This window comes from Typopeltis vanoorti, chromosome 7, assembly GCF_054136105.1.
Source record: "Typopeltis vanoorti isolate ZY-2024b chromosome 7, IOZ_Tvanoo_1.0, whole genome shotgun sequence".
Classification (NCBI taxonomy): Eukaryota; Metazoa; Arthropoda; class Arachnida; order Uropygi; family Thelyphonidae; genus Typopeltis; species Typopeltis vanoorti.
In genome coordinates, this window is record NC_143555.1 from 9,576,124 (window position 1) to 9,601,408 (window position 25,285).

General features: G+C 37.1%; 1 protein-coding gene across 3 annotated transcripts in view; it reads right to left on the minus strand.

Annotated features, from left to right (window-relative positions):
* Nucleotides 1–25,285, minus strand: part of LOC150104479 (ATP-binding cassette sub-family C member 8-like) — an 822,612-nt gene that overhangs the window by 155,455 nt on the left and 641,872 nt on the right. For all 3 annotated transcript variants that reach the window (XM_090395659.1, XM_090395657.1, XM_090395658.1), the window contains exon 27: nucleotides 6,609–6,735. In XM_090395659.1, coding sequence (XP_090251785.1) covers nucleotides 6,609–6,735 — 127 coding nt within the window. The remainder of the gene's footprint in view (nucleotides 1–6,608; nucleotides 6,736–25,285) is intronic.

A 25,285-nucleotide genomic window follows, 5' to 3' on the forward strand; every position in this document is an offset into this window, starting at 1 on the left:
ATATCAAGAAGGTGGCAAAATACTCTGGAGGTTGTTGAAGAAGCTTAGGAATGGAGGAAAGAGTGCTGTAAAAGGAGTTAGAGATGATAAAGGTGACATGAAAATGGGAGAAAAAGATATCCTTGAGGTATGGAGTAATTACTTTGAAAAACTGCTAAATGAAACAAGCAGTGATGACAGCACAGTGGTGAAAAACACTGACCAGGCATGCAGTCAAGAATACATATCCATACTTGAAGTAGAAAAAGCCATCAAAGGCTTGAAATGTGGAAAGGCAGCAGGAGTAGATGATATTCGACCAGAAATGCTAAAGTATGGTGGTATAAGAGTCTTACAGTGGCTGCACTGCATAGTTCAGAAAGCCTGGACAGAGGGACGAATTCCTGATGATTGGAGTAGAGCTCTCATAGTACTCATATATAAAAAGGGAAATAAAACTGAATGTGAGAATTACAGAGGTATTTCCCTACTGAGTGTTCCTGGCAAGATCTATGCAAGTATCTTCAGAAACGGTTAAGAAGAATTGTGGAAGAAAAGCTGGGTGAAGAACAAGCTGGATTCAGGCTAAATAGAGGCTGTCAGGATCAGATCTTCACTTTACGACAAATAGTCGAGAAAGCATGGGAATATAACAAAGATCTGTATTTAAGTTTTGTTTATTTGGAAAAGGCATATGACAAGGTGCAAAGAGAGAAGCTATTCTATATGCTACAGTTATATCGTGTCAATGGGGCATTATATCAAGCAATACTTGGTCTTTATTTGAGTTGTAAGTCAGCAGTTAGAATTGAAGGATGTACAGGAAGGTGGTTTAATGTTAAATCTGGTGTGAGACAAGGATGTACATTATTCCCTCTGTTATTCATTATCTATATGGATCACAATATGAAGGAAGGTGGTATTAAACCTGATATCAAAATTGGAGCTGTTAATGTCAGCTCTTTGCTTTATGCGAATGATGTTATACTTCTAAATAAATCCGCTACAAGTTTGCAAGATTCTCTGACCAAACTGAATAGCTGTTGTAAGAGATATGGTATGAAGGTCAGCAATAAAAAGACAAAGACAATGAAAGTAGGCAGAATCATTGAAAATGTCAACTGTGTTGTGAATGGAGAACATGTGGAACAAGTAAAACATCTAGCTACTTAGGGACGATTTTTACTGAAGATGGTAAATTAAATATAGAAATAGACAACAGAATCAGCAAAGCTGGTATAGTGGGAAGTCAATTGAATAAATTCATATGGAATAAGAGAGAAATTAGTCAAACCACTAACTTAGCTGTATACAAGACAGTGTTCAAACCAGTTTTAACTTATGGATCTGAGAGCTGGGTCAGAAGTAAAACACTTGACCAAAGACTAGAGACCGCAGATATGAGAGTCCTGAGAAAGATTAGAGGCATGAACAGATGGCATCAATGGCAATATCATATTAAAAACGAGGATATTAGGAAAGAACTCAACATTGTCAGCATCCAGGAATGCGCTAGCAGAGCTAATCTCAGGTGGTATGGTCACTTAAACAGAATGGGCGAGGAAAGATTAGCAAAACAAGTGTTCTCTGCCAGGTTGGCAGAAAAATGAACCAGAGGAAGACCAAGATATAGGTGGATTGATACAGTACAAAGTGCCTTAGACGATAGAAATATAAGATCTGATAATGTTGGTGTCTTGAAAAGTAACAGACTGATTTGGAGGAAAATTGTAGATAGGAAGTTAGTAATGATGTAATTTTTTTCATGTAGTACTATCAATCCTGTACACCCCTTGATGGTACATGGCAGGAATTTGATGATGATGATGAATTATTTTAATACAACAAATATTTTAATACAAAAAAAAAAAAAAAATATTGGAATAAAATATTTATTTCTCTATTTTGGAAAACCAATGTTAGAAAAAATAACAGATTGGTTACAAACTCATAAGTTACAGGAAATGCTGGTTGATTAAAAAAAAAAAAAGTTAATGTGAAATTTGACATTGTTTGGATGTCACAATATTTTCATAGTGAAATTGATATGAAAAAGTGGCCAATCACAAACAATCATCCAAATGATCATTTGTAATTGGTTTCTTAATTGATTTTTTATGGGCCATATTTGAAAAAGTGGATTCTGACAAGTATGTCGATCCGAAACACGACAGAATTTTCACGCAATATCAGTTAATATTGGGAATTTTTCATGTGCATACTTCCAAATGACTTCATTGTTTACTGATTTTAAATGTAAGCTATTCTGAATGTTTATTATCTCAAGTTCTACTTCAGCTTGGTTTAAATCAAAGTGCCCACTAATTTTATTTGAAATTTCTGTGATGTTCAAGTTTTCTTGAAATGGATTATTGATAAAAGATACAATCATTTCAGTTTTATTAAAATCTTTAAATCTCGAATTTATTTCTTCCTCAACTAATTCTATTTCAAGAATAAATTCTATTAAATCATAGCGAAGTATTTCTTGATTTTATTCAAAAAATTTTAATAAATATGGGAGATGTCTAAATTCGCAGTCATTTATATTTTTCTTTAATTAAAGTAAGTATTGTTGGAAAGTTTTTATTAAACTTAACATGTCAATTAAATTTTTATCTCTACCTTGTAACTTGTAAGTAACAACCATCTTTTATCACTCAATTGTGGATAAATATCTTTTTCATCAAGAAAATTTTTTATATCATTAATTAATACATGAAATCTTTCTAAAAATTGACTTCTGCTGAGCCAGCGAACATTATTGTACAACAGAAGTTCCCTGTCATCATCTGCCTGTAATTTAAATAATTGCCATTGCAGGGCTTTTCCTCGAACAGAATTTACAATTTTAAATGTAATATCCAAAACATCTTTTGTGTTTAATCTTTTACTACACAGTACTTGTTGGTGAATAATACAGTGGTACATTAAAAAATCTGGATATTTGTCACTGTTTTTACATAATGAAATGAAGCCTGATTTATTACCTAACAATGCAGGAGCACCATCAGTAGTAATAGTGACCAGTGGTGTGCCTCAGGGCTCTGTGCTTGGGCCAATGTTGTTTAATTTGTATATAAATGATATAGGAAACGGCTTAAAGGGAGATTTTCAGTTGTTTGCTGATGATGCAAAGTTGTGTAGTGCAATAAAAAATCAAGCTGATGTTGAAAGTTTGCAGGAGGATTTAAATAAGCTGGTAAAATGGGCAAAAGAAAATGGATGTCAGTTCAATGTGGAAAAGTGTAAAGTCTTGCATTTTGGGATTAAAAGATTACCAGCTGTGTACTACATAGATGGAAAGGTACTCCAAGAGATTGATGAGGCTAGGGACTTAGGGGTATTGGTAGATAAGGAGATGAAGTTCAGAGGACACATTGCTAAGGTGTCCAAGATTGCACATAGGATTACTTGGTTGTTGAGGAACACACTGACATCCAGAGATAAAGAGGTTATTATTCTCCTTTATAAAGCATTGATACTTCCACATTTGGATTACTGTGCTCAGGTCTGGTCACCTGGATTCCTTGGAGATGAGGAGGCTGTGGAGAGGGTTCAGAGAAGAGTGACCAAGTTGGTGAGTGATATAAAAAATGCTCCCTACATTGATAGATTGAGAGCTTGTGGATTGCAGAGATTGGCTGATAGGCGAAGAAGAGGGGATATGATAGAAACATTCAAATTACTAAAAGGTTTTTATAGGATTGATGCAGGGGAAATGTTTCAGCTGTGTGATAGTGATGGAAGAACAAGAGGTCATCTCTGGAAATTAAAGAAGAGTGTGGTTAACAAAGGTGTCAGAACAAGGTTTTTTGCCTGGAGGGTGGTGAATGAGTGGAATTCATTGCCTGACTTTGTTGTGAGCTCTTCATCTGTAAATGAATTCAAGAAGAGATATGACAGATATTGTTTTGCTAGTTTGGGTCTCCCACGATGAGTCTACTGACTCCATGGAGATACCCGTAATAATAATAATAATAATAATAATAATAATAATAGACACAAGTTTAAAAAGCAGAAGTTTGTGTTGTTTCACAAATTCATCAAATGCCGAAAAAATGTCTTCTCCTGTAGTCCTGAATAATGGTATAATTTTCAAAAGTTCTTCTTTACTTGAATAATCTTGAAATACCATGCGAATAAATACCATTAACTGAACAATATCAGTGAAGTCATTTTATTCATCAAATTGTAATGAAAACGCAACACAGTGGTGAATGTGTGACATTAAACTGGCCTGGAAACTTTTCTCTGGCAATCGGAACTGTTCCTTTTGGCAATTTAAAACCTTGTCTGTGGCCTAGAAGTAGTCTCTCTCTAGCGACATCTCGAACCGAGAAGCTCCTTTCTGGAAGCGGGAAACTCCTCTCTCAAGCAACGTGGATCCAGGTAGTCTCTCTGACTCCGACTGTGGACCGGACGGCCTCCTCTTCCCATTCTGCTTGCTTCAGTCCCTTTTTATTAGACCTCCTCTGAGACCTCACATGAAGTTTAGCAACCCCCAAAGAATCGGTATGAGTCTTTCATCTTAAGATTCAAGTTCGGCACGCCTTTGGTTCTCCTCCGCTTTCTTTTGATTGAAAGTTTCCAGCCATCAGAAAGTTGTTTGAACTCTTTCTGATGGACTTCAGAGATGTTCACACTTAGAGCCTGCAAGCCTTTCTCATACATACAAGTTTCAATAAGAATCTTTCTAATGCCGCCATGTACAGCTTCGGCGACAAAAACATTGCCTTTGTTTTTAACATTCTCCTCGTTTTCTGCTGCCACTGCTCCAGTTCCGATCTCCTCTGGGTCCGAGTGTCCTCTGCTGTGGTTCCGACTGCCTCTCCTCTCGATGATCGGCTCAATCCCCTTTTATTTTGCGGTCTCGGGACCTTGCACTAAAGGTAGTAAACCCTGAAGAATTCGGTATGACTCTTTCATCTTCTTTTCAAGTTCGACCCGCTCTTTTGTTCTCTTCCGTACACTCTTTGATCATATGTTGCAGTGCAGCGGAAACTTGTTTGAATCTTTCAGATCTCTCAGGCACTGACTTTGGAGGTGTTTATACACAGAGCTTGTAAGCAACTTTCTCATACACATAACTGTAAACAACTTTCTTGCGTCCTTACACATAGCTATATACAAAGTTCCGATGGCAAAGCATTGCCTTTGACGTTAAAACAGTAAATACAGTCACTTCCCATAGGGTTAACATTAATATTTAGCAAAATATACATAGAAACAAACAAGTTTATTTACAGTTCTCATGAGACTTGACCTATGTAAAAATTGATGTAAAACACTTTGGTATTTCCAGGCTACATCGAGTTTTTACAATTCTTCTGCACCTTACTTCTTTTTCCTGATTCGTACTTTCTTTCGATCCCTTATCACTAACTTTCGCTTCTGCATTCTTGTGTTCTTTCACTCCCTCAGTTTCACTAGCTTTCATTTCATTTCCATTTCTTGTATTTATGCCACCTTTTATCTTTATGGTCTGTTTCACATTAACTGCCTCATGGTCTAATAATATATCACACATCCTACAAATCCATACCTTCTATTGTCTCCCATTCATTCTCTCTCCACAAACACATCTCACACTCTGCCACGCATACATGTTACACTCACGACATTGCATCATTTTTGAAGTCTATATCATTAATGCCACTTGATTTTTGGGGCACTCACCTAATCGCACCGATTGATGCCCGAGTGGTTGACCTCATGAGTACTACCATTGTGTTATATTTAAAGAAGGCAATTTCAACTAATAAATCATGCTGATACACTTCATTATCAAAAATAAATAGTACGACACTAAAATTCCTGAAATACTGCCAGTTATTACTCAAAATAACACTTATCCTTTTTTTGGAGCTCTTTTCTAACACTGGAAAGAAACAAATGTTTTTAAGCTCTACTTATGTGGAACACTGTCTTCTCCAAACAGTTTTCTGTAAAGATTACAATTTCCAGTTCTTCAAAAATCATACGAACAGGTTTGGTCTATCTTCTTGGTCACTTGTCCACTCACAGCACTGAGGCACTACAGGTTTTGCAACTTTTGTGTGTGATACTGATATCAAATAAATAAATAAAATTGAAGATCTTTACATGCTGTGTGATTTTTTTTAATTGAAGAAGTGAAAGAAAGAAACTGAATTTTGTTCTTCAGTTAATCTAATGCAAAAGTATAAGATTTTCAAATAGGATTACCAGATGTATATGATATTGTCAAGGTTGTGCAAGTTTCAAGCATGCACCATAAGGAAATTTTCAGTAAAGCAAGGGGATGGGGAGAGAGAGAGAGAGAGAGAGAGAGAGATGATTAGAATTACTTTCATGATGTTATTAATTCTTGCAGCTCATAAGATGAAAAAAAAAATTGGGCTACTTTATAATGTAACTTTATTATTCATTGTTTTTCAGAAAAATCAAATGGGGCAATCAACTAAAATTCCAGTTTATAATGTTTTAATGAATTTAAAACATTTTCAATGCAGGAAAGACAGAAATCTCATTACAAAAAAAAGATTAGTCTTTGTTCCAGTGTACCAAAACCAATTCATAAAAAAGGAATTTATATATGTGTGTGTGTGTGCGTGTGTGTAGATAAATGTTAAAATAATTTACTATACTTGAACACTCTTCATCTGAACATCTCTCAACTGTCAGCTTTGAATAGTTATCTACTCGTTCCACTGCACTCATGTACATCTCAGCACTAGCCAAATTTCGCACAACCCAGTTAAGATATATAGGAACCTACATAAAAAGAGAGAGATTTATTATTCCTTTAAAAGAATACATATTAAGATATTAATACACAGAAAAATACAAGCCTATGTAATATAGTAAAACATTTCCTCCTGTACAACATCATTCTGTTCTCTTTTACACAAATTCCCTATTTTTTGATATAGATTTTTGATAATAATATAAAAGTAACATACAGAGAATGTGACAAAATAATTTTAAATTATAATAAACACTGAATCACTTATGATATGGAAGCATGACAAGCCAGCAGGAAAACTAGTACAAATGGAGAGCCCTATCGAGACACATTTGATCTATTTATTATCTTCCCACAGTATAACAATGGCGGCAAAGACCACGTCACTGGGTGATTTGAATTTGTGGGATTGTGCAGTGAAGTGTGTGTGATATGTATTCATTGAGAAAATTAAAAGATATGTGGAAGGAAATTGAAACTGGAAAAAGTGTGTGTATTAAATGTTTTAAAAGTGAGAGCCCATTAGGTGATGAGAACCCAGCAAATTTTAGTAGGGTGGACAACATCAATGGTAGGATGGAAAATGATGTTATTAATGTCAAACATGAGGCTGAGGAAAACAGTAGAATGAAATAGACATTAATAAACAAATAGCACTCTTGAATGCTATCCTTCACAGGACAAAGCATGAAATTGAAAAATTGCAGAAGTGGCAAGAGCTTAGCAGGGCCAAAAAGAGAAAAAAGCAGGCAGTCCGAAGTAGTAATAAAGACCGAGCAAAAAAAAAAAAAAAAAGTTAAGGAGAAAATTATTTACGGAGACAATGATCAGGGAAGTACTTAACATAATTGTGACAAAATTGCATTTCCCTGGTGCAAAAATTCACCATATTAGTTATGCCATCTGGAAATAAAAAGATAAGTTGAAAGAGATGATTGTCTTGGTTGGCACAAATGATTTAAGAGGTGAAAAGTATTCTGTGAGGGAGGATGTAAAGGAGTTGTTAGAAGAGGCAAAACTGAGAGCAAGAAGGCAAAGATTGTAAGTCTCTTACCATGCTATGATAGAGGGGAAGAAAGGAGGAGAGAGTGTTGCTAGCTAATGAATCTATACATAGGTTGTGCAAAAAAGAATGATGTAGGATTTGTGGATCTGTGGTCTGTAGTCAGTGGAAAGAAGGATTTGTACAATGCTGATGGAGTGCATCTAAGTGGTTTTGGTGTTAAATGTCTAGAGCAGTGGTTCTTAACCTTTTCAAAGTCACGGAACACTTTTGATTATAAGAAAAATTTGGGGAACACCAAAAGCATTAAGGTCATAAAACTAACAATAAAAATAAGCATGGGCTTACCTTTTATAAAAATGGAACTTATTTTAATACAATACTTGAGAGCTTGTCAGCTTTTGCGGATTTCAGCAATATCAGGTCTAATATGTGATATAGTTACCCTCATCTCTTTGTCCATATTAGTAAGTCTTTCACGCTTTTTAGTTTTTATATTGGTTAATATTGAGAAACTGAACTCACATAAATATGATGTTGAAAACTGTAACAAAATTTTCAATGCCCTTGTGGAGAGAGCTGGGTATTCGCATTGGACAAAAATCCAAAATTCCTCAAGAGTTATTTCAGAGAATTTCATTTTAGAGTACGATCCATTGACAAGTCAACTAACTGTTCTTCTCCTTGTAATGAAAATTCACAACTCGATGTATTAACTGTGCCAAATGGATTTCGTATCAAGTCATAATTGTGTGTATTTAAGGGAGTAAAATAACTTGAAATCTTTTCTTCCAATACTGTTAATTGTTCTGTTATAATGGGAATAATTCACTCGACATTTTTATTCAGAGTAGACAATTACACTCAGAACTGTGTTGTGACATCTTTCACCAGCGGAACATTTATAACCAGTTTGCAGAACACAAGTGTTTGGGGAACACCGGTTAAGAACCACTGGTCTAGAGAGAGAGAGAGAGCTTTGTTCACCAAGTATGCTGACGCACAAATTCAGGAAAATTTAAGAAATTAGAGTGGAAGCAAGTTAGTTTGAGTGAAGGCACCCATGACACAAGCATGAGAATGAACAATTGTGGAACCTAGTTTTTCAAGAAAAAATATTGAATAGGGCAGTCAATACAGGAAATAAAGATGGGTGGAAAGGGATGCTGAAGTTTCTATATGCTAATGCCAGAAGTATCAGGAACAAGAAGGATGAGTTTTTGGCATTGGTTGGTGCAATCTCGCCAAAAGTTATGGGCATTAGTGAGACTTGACTCAGAGCAGAGGATGTAGATACAGGGATTGAATATGAAGGGTTTAGTATTTTTAGGTAAGATAGAGAAGATAGGATGGGGGAGATTCTAGGTTACTAGAATCTTCTAGATTCTAATAATCTAGAAGACATGCATTGCCAAATTAGTACAATGAATACAGGTCAAGTGATAACTACGGGGGGACTTTGACTATGGAGATATAAACTGGAAGGAAGAAAGATTGCATGCCAGGAAGGAAATGGAATTTATACACTTACTAAAAGAGATAATTACTTGAGGCAGCATGTGATGGAGGGAACTAGGGGTGTGAAAGAATTGGACATGGTCATAGGCTCAGAAGAGCTATCCATAACTAAGGTGAACACATTACTTCTGATTGGTGAATGTGACCATGTGGTCTTGATTTGAGAGACTGAACAACATGAGGGATATTCTGTCAAGAAGGAGTATATGTGGAACTACAAGGCAAGTGATTATACAAGCTCAGGTGGAAGCTTAAATCATTGCCATGGCATAAAACACTGCAAGTTACTGAGTGACCACTTTGCAAGGACATATAATCCTAGTGAGGTTACTGCTTTAATACGTGACAGACACTAATGCAGGAACATAGGTGGATGAGTTGGAGGTTCTTAGGATATTTCAGAATCTCAATTTAAGTATAGCTGTGGGATTATATGGGATGTCAGCTTGGGTTTGGGAGAATGTGCAAAGGAACTGGCAATGCCTCTGCTTAGGCTCTTTAAGTCTTAGCTCTGGTAGACTTCCAAGGAAGTGGAAAGAGGGAAAAATAACTCCCTTGCATAAAAGAGATTCTAAGACTGCAGTATCAAATTATAGACCAATCAGTATTTCAGACGTGGTGGTAAAAGTACTGAAAAAATTGATCAAAAAGAGTATTCAAGAATGGGTGAAAAAAAATGTGATACTGTATGAGGGGGCAACATGGCTTTGTGAAGGATCGGTCATGCCTTAGTAATTTAGAAACTTTTTTATAATAGAGTAACAGCTGAGTTGGATAAAGGAAATGGCTATATGATAATTCTGCTGGATTTTAAAAAGCATTTGACAGAATACCACATGGAACTCTCATGTTATGGAAATTAGAATAAATAGGAATGGATATGACACAGGTTAAGAGGATGGCTGCTGGACAGATACCAAACAGGTTTATGAATGGGCAGAATCAAGGCGACTAGTGGTGTGCCGCAAGGTTCAGTGCTGGAACCATTGCTTTTAATTTGTACATAAATGATATACAGGAAATAACATAAAAGGAAATATTCAGTTGTTTGCTGATTATTTGAAATTATGTAAAGCAATAATTAATCAAGGCAATATGCAGAGTTTGCAGAGTGCTTTAAATAGTCTATCAGTATGGGCAAAAGATAATGTTATCATTTTAATGCAGAGAAATATAAAGTTAAATGCTTTTTGGGATAAATATATTACAATCTGTGTACCACATTGATGGAAGTGTACTTCATGAAACAGATGAAACTGGAGATTTAGGGGTGATGGTAGAAAGAGTTAAAGTATAGAGGACATATCATTAAGGTTGCCCATAAAATTACTTGGCTATTGAAGAACATGCTATCAAGTAGATAAGGGATAAGGGAGTTGTTATTCCTCTTTATAAGGCCTTGATACATCCACATCTGGATTACTGTGCTCAAGTCTGGTGTCCTGGGTTTCTTGGGAATGTGGAAGCAATGGAGAGGATTCAGAGGTGAGTGACCAAGATGTGAGTGGCCTGTGGTATGTGCCATATGAGGGGAGACTGAAGGTGTGTGGACTGCAGAAGTTGGTTGATAGGAGAAAAAGAGGGGATATGATAGAAACATTTAAGTTGTTTAAAGGGTTTTATAAGATTCATTTTAAAAATTTTATAGAATTTACAACCGTGTTAAAAAACTTTTTTTATTATCCCGACGTTTCAATCTTCAAATCAAGATCATCATCTGAGGCATACATAAATATACAGGACAAGCTGAGTTACATCATTAACTGTAAGCTAGAGAAACAATGATTTGATCATATGTTATTCTACAGGCTTGACCTCTGGTAGGGAAAAAAAAAATATATATATATATAAAGCTTACTCAACTCATCCAAAGACCCACTCCCTCCACTAGCCCACCCTGGAGTATACCGGATTTATTGTACTTACAACATACCATATATAGGAGAAACAGGATGCACAATTCCTACTAGACAAAAGGAACATAAACAACACATTAAATATAATAATTATGGTGAAGCTGGCCTTTCTGATCATGCCCTGAATACCTTATACAGAATTGACTGGAAAACCACTAGCTGTCTACATCACACTAAAACATGGTATGAACTGAAATTCAAGGAAGCTGTGAGATTATTATCAACCACCCTAATCTGAACAATAATGATGGTCTAAAAATCCCAAACATATGGAAGGTATATATTCGACCCACGAACCTTCCTCATTAAGAACAACTATAAACAGGACTGTAGAAAAATCCAGTATTGTAAATCAAAAATAAGAATTGTAATACTAAAAATAGGACGCCAATTGTTTCTGAAAGAAAACCAACTGAAAGAATGTTTATTCTATCATCGTAAAATAGAATTTAGCTTGATGTAATTTATAATTTTTTAAAATTTTTTTTTCACCAGAGGTCATGCCAGTAGAATAACATGTGATCAAATCATTGTTTCTCTAGCTTACAGTTAATGATGTAACTCAGCTTGTCCTGTATATTTATGTACACTCCAGATGATGATCTTGATGTGAAGATCGAAACGCCGGGTAATAAAAAAGTTTTTTAACAGGGTTGTAAATTCCATAAAAGTTTTAAAATTATTATTATTATTATTATTATTATTATTATTCAGGCCTCCAAGGAGTCAAAAGACTCATCGAGGGAGGTCCTTCCTAAGACATAAAGTCTGTCAAGACTCATCGAGGGGAGGTCCCCCCCCCTGAGAAACACAAAGTCTATCATACCACTCTTTAAACTCACTAACCGTTCTCGCTCCCACCACTCCATCAGGCAATGCATTCCACGGCTCAACCACCATCCACACAAAGAAACCACTCCTTACCCTCTTGCTCACAGTTTCCTTTCGTAACTTCCAGGGATGGCCTCTTGTCATCACTCCTTCCAGCTGTTCAACCAAGCGAAAGAACTCCCCAGTGACCAGCGAAAGAACCCTGTAACCACCTCTCAACAGTTTAAAAGTCTCAATCATATCACCTCTCCTTCTTCTATCCACCAAACTCTGCAGTCCACATTCTCTCAGCCGATCCTCATAACTATCCTTGTACAGTCCTGAAACCATCTTTGTCACTTTGTCATCCGTCTTTGTATCCTTTCCACAGTTAATTTATCCCCTTCAAATCCTGGGGACCAAATCTGAGAACAATAGTCCAAGTGTGGTCTGATCAGAGACTTATACAACGGAATGATAACCCTCTTATCTCTGCAAGTCAGTGTCCTTCTCATAATAGCAGCAATCCTCTGTGTTACCTTCACCACCTTTGCAATATGTCCCCTAAACTTAAGGTTTCTATCAATCATCAACCCCAGATCTCTTGTCTCTGCTACTTCCTCCAGTATAACTCCTCCCATAGAGTATGCAGCATCCCATCGATGTTTCCCAACATTCAAGAACTTATATTTTGCTGCATTAAACTGACACCCCCCCCCATTCATTTGCCCATCTATCTAGCTTATTTAAATCCTCTTGCAGGGCTACCACATCTGCACTATTACTAATAATCCTTCCCAGCTTCGCGTGATCCGCAAACAACTGAATATCCCCCCCCCTGCAATCCACTGGCTATGTCATTGATATAAAGGTTAAACAATATAGATCCTGGTACTGAGCCCTGTGAGACCCCACTTGTAACCCTCTGCCTCCTGGAAACTGCTCCACCATACACAACTCTCTGATACCTATCAGACAGCCAATCCTGAATCCAGTTGACCAATCTGACATCCAGACCCATGTGCTGCAACTTAAATATCAGCTTATCATGTGGCACCCTGTCAAATGCCTTCGCCAAGTCTAAGAAAATTGCAGTATATGCCTTTCCCTCATCTAATGTTCTTGTAATTTTATTATAAAAGGCTAGCATATTGGTAAAACAAGAGCGTCCTTTCACAAATCCATGTTGATTCTCACAGATAACATTACCCTCATCTGCCCAATGCTGTATATGGTCCCTCACTACTTTCTCCAAGATCTTAACAACTACTGATGACACACAGACTGGCCTATAATTAGACACTTCCAGTCTGTTACCACCCTTATGCAATGGCACTATCTTACCTTCCTTCCATTCCCTGGGCACCTTTGCCGAAGCCAGGCTTTCATTGAAAAGCCACGTTAAAGGCACTGTCAATTCCCTAGCACATTCTCTCAAAACTCGTGGTGAAATACCATCCAGTCCCACAGCTTTACTGACATCCAGAGTACTCAGTATCTGAAACACACACTCTCCTCCTGTACCTCCAGACCTCGAACCAGTCCTATCCCTCTAGCATTAAAACTGACTCCTCTAGGATGAAATACTCCAATAAAGTGTTCATTGTACAATTCCACTATGTCCTCTGCATCAGTCACTCTATTCCCATTTTAATCCCACAATATCATTCTTCCACAGTCATTTCTCCTCCTACTGGCCACATAGCAAAAAACTTCCCTAGGATTTTCTTTGGATCTTAGGGCCAATCTCCTCTCATATTCCAGTTTCGCTTTCCTTACCACACTAGTCACTCTTCTGGCCTGTGTCTTATATTCCTCATGCATCTCTTCAGCTGTCTCCTTATATCTCTTCCATAGCCTCTTTTTCGCATGCAATTCCTGTTTAATATTGTTTGTCATCCACTTTACTCCAAATTGCGTCCTCTTCTTCACTCGTGGTATACAACTTACCATTGCTGATAACAAATATTCTTTCACAATTTCCCATGCACTAGTGATATCCCGGCCTTCCAATTCCTCCCTCCATGAAACTTCCCGAAGTTGACGTCTAAGACTATTATAATCACCTGCCTTATAATTCCACATAAGTTCCCGTCTCTTTGATACTCCTGCATGTCTATTCATTATCCAAGTCAACACCATATGGTCACTCTCTCCAACTGGTGGGAGAGACGTCAACTCAGTTATTATCAACTCTTCTGATGCTATAACCAAATCCAAAACTTTTGAACCTCTTGTTCTCTCTGTTACATGTTGCCTAAGACATTTGTCCCTCAAGAATTGTAGAAATTCCATTCCCCTATTGCTACATGCATCTTCCTCTCTCCAATTTATACTACTGAAGTTAAAATATCCCATAACAATCATTCTTCTTGCACTTGCCAAACTTAGCTGTCTAAACATCTCCTGGTCCCCATCCTCTGTGCTCCTGGGTCTGTAGCAACACAACACCCCACTTAATATCCTGTCTTGCCTACCTCTACCTCACACCATATGCTCTCAAAATCATTTTTCTCACTTCCTTCCAAATTCTCCACTCTTAGAGGACATAGGTCATCACTTATCATAAGCAGTACCCCACCACCACGCTTTCTCCTCCTATCCTGACGAAAAATGCTATACCCAGCGACTTCTATTCCTGTTGTTATATCCCCTTCTGTCAACCACGTCTCAGTGATCGCAATAATTTTTGGCCAGGCTGATGCTATCTGCACCACCAATTCCTCTCTCTTATTCCGGATACTCCTGACATTAGTATAAAGCATATAAATGCCACTGTTTCTATACACAGCATTATCCCTTCTAGACTCCACTGGGCTCAGTGTTACCTGACATTGTCCCTTCTCCCAAGTATCCATTCCCACAAGAGGCCACCCCTGCTATCATCCTCCCTGAGACATACTGACTCGTTCAGAACAGCAATCTCTCCAGATGCCTACGTCCTTCCACATTCAAATGTAAATGGTCTCTCGCATACAATTCCTCTCTTTCCTCAAACGCACTCCAAGCATCCACATATACCAGTCCACTCTTGTCACACATTCTCGCTATTATGTCATTCAATATCACTGCTCTTCTGCTCAGCTCATCATTATCATACCTAAGCAACAAGCACACTATTTTTCCTCTCTCTGTCTTCTTCCGTACAGTCTCAAGCAAAAATCTCATATCTCTCGCTGCTCGACTTACATTACCACTCAAGTCATTCGTTCCTACCATCACAATCATCTCATCCACCCTTTCACCTCTCTTAATTGATATAGCCACCCTTTCTATTGTTCCTCCTGGCAAACACTCCTCACGCATCCTATCTTGAACACCACGGATCATTGAGTCACCATACATTATACCTCTTACCATTCCCTCGCTCCTATTGTTTCCATTCTCTCCTCTTCTTTCATTCCCATACCTCTCTCTTCTACTGTTTCCATTCTCTCCTCTTCTAGCACTCCCATACATCTCTCTCATTCCCTCTCTCCTACTGTTTCCATTTTCTCCACTTCTAGCACTTCCATATCCCTCTCTCATTCTGTCTCTCCTACTACTGTTTCCATCCTCTCATCTTCTAGCATTCCCATACCTCTCTCTCATTCCATCTTTCCTACCGTTTCCATTCTCTCCTCTTCTAGCACTTCCATATCTCTCTCTCATTCTGTCTCTCCTACTGTTTCCATCCTCTCGTCCGCTAGCATTCCCATACCTCTCTCTCATTCCCTCTCTTCTACTGTTTCCATTCTCTCCTCTTCTAGCACCCCCATACCTCTCTCTCATACTCCCTAAATTCTCTCTCTCTCCTACTCTGATTCGCCTTGCATTTATCTCTTCCATTCTCCTAATCTTATCTTTCATACTTCTGCTCTCATTCACAAGACATTCCATCTCCTCTTTCAACTCATCTATCTCCCTCTGCAGGTCAGTCACTCTTAATCTAAATTCACTCTCCCAAACAAAACCATCTCCTAATCTTTCACAGTCACTCACACCTTCCACACTATCAACTATTATTTTCTCATTCTCTCCTATCACACTACTTGTCTTCCTACATTCATTCCCCGTTCCTGGAGCAACAAAGTCGGATATCGATATATCTAATGTACTTATTTCCTCCAAATGAATGCTGATCACTGTGTAACCCTAAAAGAAAGGTTTTATAGGGATTGATACAGGGGAAATGTTTCAGTACTTGGCTGGAGGGGTCAGAACAACGGATCATCATCCCATGAAGTTGAATAAAGGTGTGGTTAGTAGTGATGTGAGGACTAGGTTTTTTGCTTGGAGAGTTGTGAATGAGTGGAATGGGTTGTCAGAGCTGTCAGTTGTGAGTGCTTTTCCTGTTAATGGGTTTAAAGAGAGGTATGATATATTATGTGAATAGTTTGGGTTTCCCGACTTCATGGAGGTGCTCATACAATAATAATAACATCTTTGTGCAGCATACTTCACAAGGCATCAAATTGTGATACTACTAATAATAACAGGTTGAAAATTTGATAATTGCTGATTAAATTTCTATTCTCTATAGCAGTGTTTACCAAAGTTAGAGGGGATAATCTATAAAAAGTCTTTAGGGTATGAGGCACATTTTTAAAAAATTTTTTATTACATTTTTCAATTTTATTTTTGTAGTCATATTATTGTTGGAAATAAGTGCAGGTGTATTTTGTAATTTCTGGAAGGTTTGTGTAAAGAAGGCTCCCATTTCAGATCAGTTTTTTTGGAATAATTAATTGTAAATAAGCATGTGTTTATGAGTAAGAGTTCCTGTAAAGTGCACTTGCAGTGTTTCTAGTGTGTGTGTGTGTGTGTGTGTGTGCGCGTGCATGTGTGTGTGTGTGTGTAGGCTTATTTAAAGTTTGTTTACAAAATCGTTAAACTTAGAGTTTAGTATAGTAACTAGCAAAGGAATGATGGTGGCAGCAGTGACATAGCTAGAGCTTTTGCTGCCTGGGGCAGTCCCTGTGTTTGTTGCCCCTCTCAATACACTAAAAATACTACAAAAAGTAAAAGCGACATACAGGGAAATAAATTAAATCACTATGTTTATTTTTGAAGTAAAACTTTAATTCCAACATTCTAAAATGTTATTTTTCTTGCTTTTCTGTTAGCAAAATCATCAGTGGCATTGTCAAAGTCTATTGCATCACTCAAGTTGCTGTTCTGTAGACAGTATGGCAAGATCTGTTAAATGCAAGGTATTCATTGTAGCTCTTAGGTAATTCTTAATCAATTTTAATTTAGAAAAACTCCTCTCACAACTAGCAACACTAGTTCTTGGAACTGAGTTCTTGAGACTGTATTTAAGAAATTGCAAAAGTTCAAGGGGAGTCCGTCCATGTATCTGTTTCGTCTTGCGTAGCAGCAACAGAAATAAATCTCTGAAGTCTTTTTCTCTCAACGAAGAACTCTTCCTTATTAATGTCATTATGATCATGATTTAGTTGACATTTGTATTTATCATTCAAAAGATTCGATGGAGTAAGGAAGACATATTTTTCAGCAAGAACATGAAGCTGTTGAAATGATGTGATGATTTCTTGGATCCCTCTGTCCAGTGAAAACAATATTTCTCTCCTCAACTCAGTTTTGTATTACAATTCAGCATCTCGTGATTCTTCACCTGCTATCAGTTTCTTCTTTCTACACCGATGATCCATGACTATCCCCAGATCATCACAAATTTCTTTGGCATAAGCTACTGAATTGTTAACTAATTCGTCCCTATTTTCAGTTAAAAATGCTTTTAAAGCCTTGAGTTTTATGTCACATTGTTGTATATTCAATCCTTTGGTTTGAAGGTAGACCTGTGTGTCATTAATTTCTAGAAGGATGGATTCCCATAGGCCAAGAAAGAACAGGAAGGAAAATGATTGTAATGCAACAAGTAGCATGAAAGCATCTGATCCGGTAACTCTATTTTCTTCTTCACCAGTTAAATGTTCTACAGAACACTTAAGATTTTCAAGTAGTTTTTTTTTTACAGCACTCACAGCATCTCCCCATGTACTCCACCAAGTTTTTACTACACACTTGACACTTTGACCAGTGACTGAAGTTAGAATATCCCATTGATGGGTCGAGTAAAAAAAAAAAAACATGAACAAACATTCCAGTTCCAAAAAAGGTAACAGAATTCACAGCAACAGAAGCTGCATGTACACCCACCTAATTCAGCGAGTGATTTGTACATGCGACAAATTTTGCTTCTCCATTAATATCCTTGATGCATCTCTGAACGCCAGTATGTTGACCAGCCATCACAGCAGGCATTATCATATGCTTGTCCTCTACAATTTTGAATATCAATTCCATCGTTTTCTAATTTTTGCAAAATCATAGTTGAAATATTCTCGGCAGAGTTACCTTTTGTTTCAATGAAATTAACAAATGATTCCACAACCTTCACTTTATTTCCATCAATGATCATAACGTAGTGTAAAACTTGCCTTGTTTGATCCTTATGAGAAATATCAGGGGTGTTGACAAATATCATAGAAAAATACTTTGCTTCTTTTTACTTGCTCGATAACTTTGTTTCTTACTTTTTCTCCCCAAATTTCTATAAACTCATTCTGAATAGTAGGACATATAGGATTTTGCAAACTTTTTTCCCAGCTTGATTCTTAGAATATGTTCACGTAGCACTGGATCATATTTTACTAACAAAGGAACTAATTCCAGAAAATTTCCTCTGTTTCCCGTTGATTCAGGTTCATCATCATCAGTTTCATAATGATTTCCTTCTTGGTGGCCCCATAAAGTCAAATTTTGTTTAGCTAGGAATCTAATAATATCCCATAATCTTGAAAGTATCTCCCTCCACTTCTTCATTGTTTTCAACTTGCTCTTGTTCCTTTTTATTAATTGTTGCTCCATGTTGGATTCTAATTTCCAACTCCTTCCATTGTGTGAAAGATATGGGCCACACTAGATTCATGGTCGAATATTTAGGATTGAGATTCCACCATATGTTGAATCCATCTGCAGAATCAAAATTTGAGTGACTTCTGTCTGCAAATAGTCTGCAACAAAAGCAGTAAAGAGCTTTTTTGGAAGGAAAGTACACCAACCATGACCTCAACATTTTTTCCTTATTTGGCAGAGTTAAAAAAAAAACACTCCTAGTATGTTTTCTGTTTCGTCCTTTGATTAACGCATCCTCAAGAATCACTTCATCAAAATCAGAATGTAATGTTGAACCACAGATGCACCTTGATGTACCAGTAAGATCAGTCATCATCGTTAATCTTACTTGGCCAAAGACCAACATCTTTTAAGTCGACAGCTAGAATTTTTTGTTTGTTACACTCCTTATCACTTGTTGAAGTTTTAGAATTACATGACTTTGATGATGGTTTGAATTTGAAAATTGCTTCAGCAACAATAGTTGTAGTAGATTTTGAAAGTTTATTTTTCACTTGGTTAGAGTATAATAAAATTAGTTTAATCTTTTATCCAAGTGTGAGTAAACAAAGTTTGCACCTGAAAGTTTCTTCAGGACTGGGGTAAGGTTGTACAACACCAGGACAACTCGTTGCAAAGGTGGAGCAAGCTACCAACACTCCTATCTCAGTATCTCCTATAATGCAAAACACATCTCCTTGCAGATATGTCTAATGTCATGCATTAGTGGCCCTTCCCTTAATGCATGGCATTAGACATATCTGCAAGGAGATAGTGTTTTGCATTATAGGAGATACTGAGATAGGAGTGTTGGTAGCTTGCTCCACCTTTGCAACGAGTTGCCCTGGTGTTGTACCACCTTACCCCAGTCCTGAAGAAACTTTCAGGCACAAACTTTGTTTGCTCACACTTGGATAAAGGATTAAACTAATTTTATTATAATAGTTGTAGTAGTAGTTTAGCGACTGAGGTATTTCAGTAGTGCATCTTCATTCTTTTTTTAATTCTTCTTCCCTAGTTTCTAAATAAGATGAATAATGAGAAAAAGAAAGATATTCATAATAACTAATAATTAAATAAATAAGGATTAAGAGGGATAAATAAATCCCTTTTAAAATGTTAGTTTGTGTAATCTGCACACCTAAAAAACTGTGATACTCTAACTCACCCAAGAAAAAACAAAGAAGAATGATATAAAATCACAAATATATTACACATACTTAACAAGATCAAATTATAACAATCTAAAGCTTAGTCACTATCACCACTCGTCAGACTGGCGGGCGCTTTTGCAGCAGCTCCCTGATTGCCATAAACATGGAGCAGTATGAAAGATTTGTTTAAATCTAGACTCTAGACTAAACATACATAAACAATACAATAAATATTTTTTCAACAGTTTCGATAACAACCCAATGGATATAAAAGTGTAACAGATTAAAAAAGCTAATGATGAATCAAGAATTTTAACATTTTTTAGGATAAAAAAGGAATCATGCTTGTTAAATTTAATACACTGCATAAACACATCAAAAAGGGTTAAGCAGAAACCTTAATATAAGAGGGGCCTACAGAAATATTATTATTACTGGTGCCCTAAAATCCTGTCGATGCCAGTAGTTATACGCAAATTAGAAGGGAAAAAAGCAATACGTTTTCACAAATGTGTACTGATTGCACGGTGTCCCTGCTGAGATGCAACTACTGTGGTATGCCATGTGTTATATTGTTTTATTTTAATTATAGTATGATAGGGAAATGTAATAGTTCTGTTACATTCATATTTTATTTATTTTAGTTGTGAGTATGGTTGTTAAAAACTAATTATTAATTAAGTAATAAAAATTACTAAGTTAACATAAATAAAAGAATTGACGAAAAATAAAATTGTGTCTCATGTGAAAACCTCCAAAAAAGTGCCGCCAAGGGTACTCCTTCCCCAGCTATGCTACTGGGCGCAGCTTTATCTTTAGAGGATAATTTTGATTTCAGTCATTTCATGAAATGTGAGGTGTGCTATATGTATTCATTTAATTATGTAGATAGATTATGGACATTTTCAGAGGATGGAAGGAGGGTGTGTGCGAAGTGTGATCTGATTGAAGTCTTGATGAGTGGTAACTGAAGTACTAGTAGCAACAATGCCATGACGAGGATGAGTGCTCATCTGAGAGAAATGAAGGCCAGTGTAAAAGAGCAGTGAAAAAATGGTAAAAAGGTTTTGAAAAAGCAAACAAGTGATCTGATACACTCAACAATCAATGGTAAGAAAGAAGCAAACAATACAAATGTGGCAAAAGTTGAAAAACAGAGTGCAATCAAAGATAAGGTGGTGAGCAGTGTTGACTGTAAACAAATGAGTATGGCTGACAATAAAATTGAGAGAATGAATTGGAGCAAAAATGTGATGCAAGATTTGAAAGCTGACTTTGTTAAGATGAGACAAGAGATGAAATGGATGGGGAGTGAAATTAAGAAAATTTGAGATATGTATGGAAGAGTGAAAATGATGAAAATAAATGATATCGGTATGAAAGAGGTAACGAAAGACCCACCAGTGTTGTTGTATGGGGATTCGATTATTAGAGGTGTGGTAAACGAGAAGATACATAAGGTTGTTTTCACGGTGGCAAAATGAACAGAGTAATTGAAGTGTTGGATACGAGGAGCAAGCGAGCAAAATAGTAGTGGTAATAGGGACAAATGACCTGACTGGGAACATGAACATATAAGATTTGATATCAGGAGGTTGATGAGAAGGATAAAAGATAACCGTGTGATATGAAAGGTAGTCAGTGTGTTGCACAGGTATGACAGTAACAAAATGAGATGGAGAGCAAAGATTGTGAATGGTATGTTAGCAGAAATGTGCGAGGAGAAAAAAATGCAGTTTGTTAATGTGTAGAATGAGTTTGAAGGAGGAATTCAACTGCATTTGAATGGTTTTGGTGTGAATCATTTGGAGAGACTGCTGCTAGAAGAGAGATTAATGAGTACAGAGAATGACTCTGATCAAGTAAAAAGCGATGTGAAAGAGTGGGAGAGTAAGAAAGGAGAGATTGAAGTGGAGGTTATGAATGAAAAAGTGGTAGCATGAGTATAGAGAATGAGAACAACTGGGTGGACAGGGGAACACAGTGTGAGAAAGGTTGATGCTCCAAGAGTACGTAAATGTGTGTGCATACAAAAAAAAAAAAAAAGGAAGGGGATAACCCAGGATCAAGGGAAACCATTTGGATTTGAAGAAGGATCTAAGATGAATAAGGAGAAAAAGAAATAGTTCCAGTTAAGTATGAAAAATAATAAATTTAGTTTAATCCTTTATCCAAGTGTGAGCAAACAAAGTTTGCGCCTGAAAGTATCTTCAGGACTGGGTTAAGGTGGTACAACACCAGGGCAACTCGTTGCAAAGGTGAGGCAAGCTACCAACCTTAATCCAGTCCTGAAGATACTTTCAGGTGCAAACTTTGTTTGCTCACACTTGGATAAAGGATTAAACTAAATTTATTATACTCTAACCAAGTGAAAAATAAACTTTCAACATCTTTCTCTAAATCCAGAGTAAATTAATAAAAAAAAGGGTGGCACACCAATTGGCAATTCCTATAGGTAGAGATGACCTGCTAATGCTTCTGCCTGATATCTCCACTTGGGCCTGGCTCCCACTGAAGAGACCTCAATAAAGATCGAAACTAGTCTGGGTAGTGGCCCTTCCCTTAATGCATAACATTAGACATATCCGCAAGGAGATGTGTTTTGCATTATAGGAGATACCGAGATAGGAGTGTTGGTGGCTTGCTCCACCTTTGCAACGAGTTGCCCTGGTGTTGTACACCTTAACCCAGTCCTGAAGATACTTTCAGGCGCAAACTTTGTTTGCTCACACATGGATAAAGGATTAAACTAAATTTATTATACTCTAACCAAGTGAAAAATAAACTTTTAAGTATGAAAAAGTCGCATCTAATAAGTGGTATCAGTGACACTTGCTATAGATCCAGGAATAAGCTGTTGTATTTGTACAAATGCTAAAAGTGTAAGAAACAAGGTAAATGAAATGGTTGTATTAATTGAGTCTGTTCACACAAAAACTGTTGGAATAAGTGAGACATGGTTAGATTAGGATGACATCCTGACAGGAATAGAGATAGAAGGGTATCATGTGTTTTGTGACGATAGAAAGGGTAAAAAGGGAGGGGGAGTGCTGCTGATGATAGAGAAAGAGTTATCTCTGTACAAGGTAGAGATGCAAAAAGAAATTGTCCCCAGTGGCTTTGAGACAGTATGGTGTCGGATGTTCTTATAGACCTGGTATTGTAGATGGTAGTGACCATGAAATGTATAATCAAATTAGCCAAGCAAATAACAAAATGGTGATCATAAAGGGAGATTTTAATTATGACAATATAGACTGAAATGGCAAGATAGCAACTGGAAGTAAAGAAAATGAGTTTCTTGAGTTTTTGAAATACATCTACCTCAGACAGTATGTAACAGGAGGACTGAGGCTCTTGGATTTGATCATCTCATCAGAGGATGTTATTATAAATGAGGTGTGAAATCACTCTCCAGTTGGTGAGAGTGACCATTACCTGGGTGATTGCCAGCAGTGCGAGGACCTCTGTGTGGAAATGGTATATGTGGAACTACAAGGCAGGTGATTATGAGAAGCTCAGGAGATAGCTTGTAGGTGCAGCATGGAATGAAGAGTTGGTTGGAAAGGAGATCAATGCAGATTGGGTGATATTCAAGAACTGTCTAGGACAAGCAATGTCTAAATGTATTCCAAGGGTCAGAAGGTTAAATAAGGTAGATATGAAATGAATGAATGAATGAAGAGATTAAACATGTGATACAGAGGAAAAAGGCATTATGGAGGCAAATAAGAGGAGTGGTAATAATCAATTCCATGAGAATTACAAAGAACAGGCAACCAGAGTGACTTGGTTGGTAAGGGTAGTAAAAGTGAAGCATGAGCAGCAGTTAGCTAATGAAGCCAAAAAGAATCCTAGGGCATTCTTTTGATATGTAGCCAGCAAGAAAAAAGAATGATTATGGAAGGACGACATCGACTGGGTCTTTCATTCTTGTGAATATGACATCATGGAGAGTTTGAGAGCAGTTGATAATGATGAGGAGGAGAGATGGAATTTAAGTGAGCAAGGTGTGTACATGGGAAATTGAGCAAACTGGATGTTAATAAGGCTGTGGGACTTGATAATATATCACCATGTATTTTGAAGGAATGTGCTAGGGAGTTGGCATATGCCTTGACATATTTGTTTAATATGATCTTGCCAACCAGGCCAGATAGATTGTGTTGTTTCATAAGGAAGGTGACAGAACTCAAGCATCAAATTATAGGCCTATCTGTGTGTGTCAGTTGTTATGGTTAAAGTGTTAGAGATGCTGGTGAGAACTAGGATCGAGAATTAAGTAGAAAACAATGATATTATCTTTGATGGTTAGCATGGATTTGCTGAAGAGAGGTCATCGTTTAGTAATCTACTTACTTATTATAATAAGGTAGTGGCTTCATTGGACAAAGGAGATGGATACAAAATAGTATACTTAGATTTTGCAAAGGCTTATGATAGATTACCGCAGATAAGTTGACAGTCAAACTAGAGGATGGAGCTGGATATTAAACTAGTGCATTGGATCGGATGATTGGCTATCTGATAGGTATCAGCAAGTTTTGTATGGGGAAGAAATATCTGAGAAGAAGAAAGTCACTAGTGGTGTGATTCAGGGATTTGTTTTAGGGCCACTGTTGTTTAATCTGTATATTAATGATATTGGGGAAATTTTGGATCGGGATATTCAGTTGCTTGCAGATGATACAAAGTTTGGATGACCCGTGAGGAGCAGAGCAGATGTTCTGGCCTTACAAGAAGACTTGAATAGAATGAGTGAATGGACGGGGGGGGGTTAACAGTTCAATGTTGCAAAATATAAGGTTTTAAAATTTGGGAAACAAAGATGGGATGTAGAATTTATGCTTTTTTTATGTTGGACCCATATACGAGAGGTTGGCTGGTCAACCCATAGTACTTTAGTACCGTATATGGGTAGTGGGATGGGAAAGGAGGAACTTGTTGACATTCGATTTAAAAGTCCGTATATTGTATTCCTTACAAAATACATCAGGGGGAAAGACTGTTCCACAGTACAGCAGTAGCAGGGATGAAGGAGGAGGAAAAGAAACTTGTTCTGTGGGTTTCAAGGTGAACTGTGAAAGGATGTTGGGCAGCGGCTGTACGTGTTCCAATGGGCTTAGTGCAGAGTGGGAAAATTATTGATGCTATTTCAGATGAACATTTTCCATGAAAATATTTATAGAATATACAAATTACAGAGACCAAACGTCTATGTGAGAGTGAAGGGAGTGAGTTGGTAAGAGATGGGTCATTTATCAGTCTAATTGCTCTC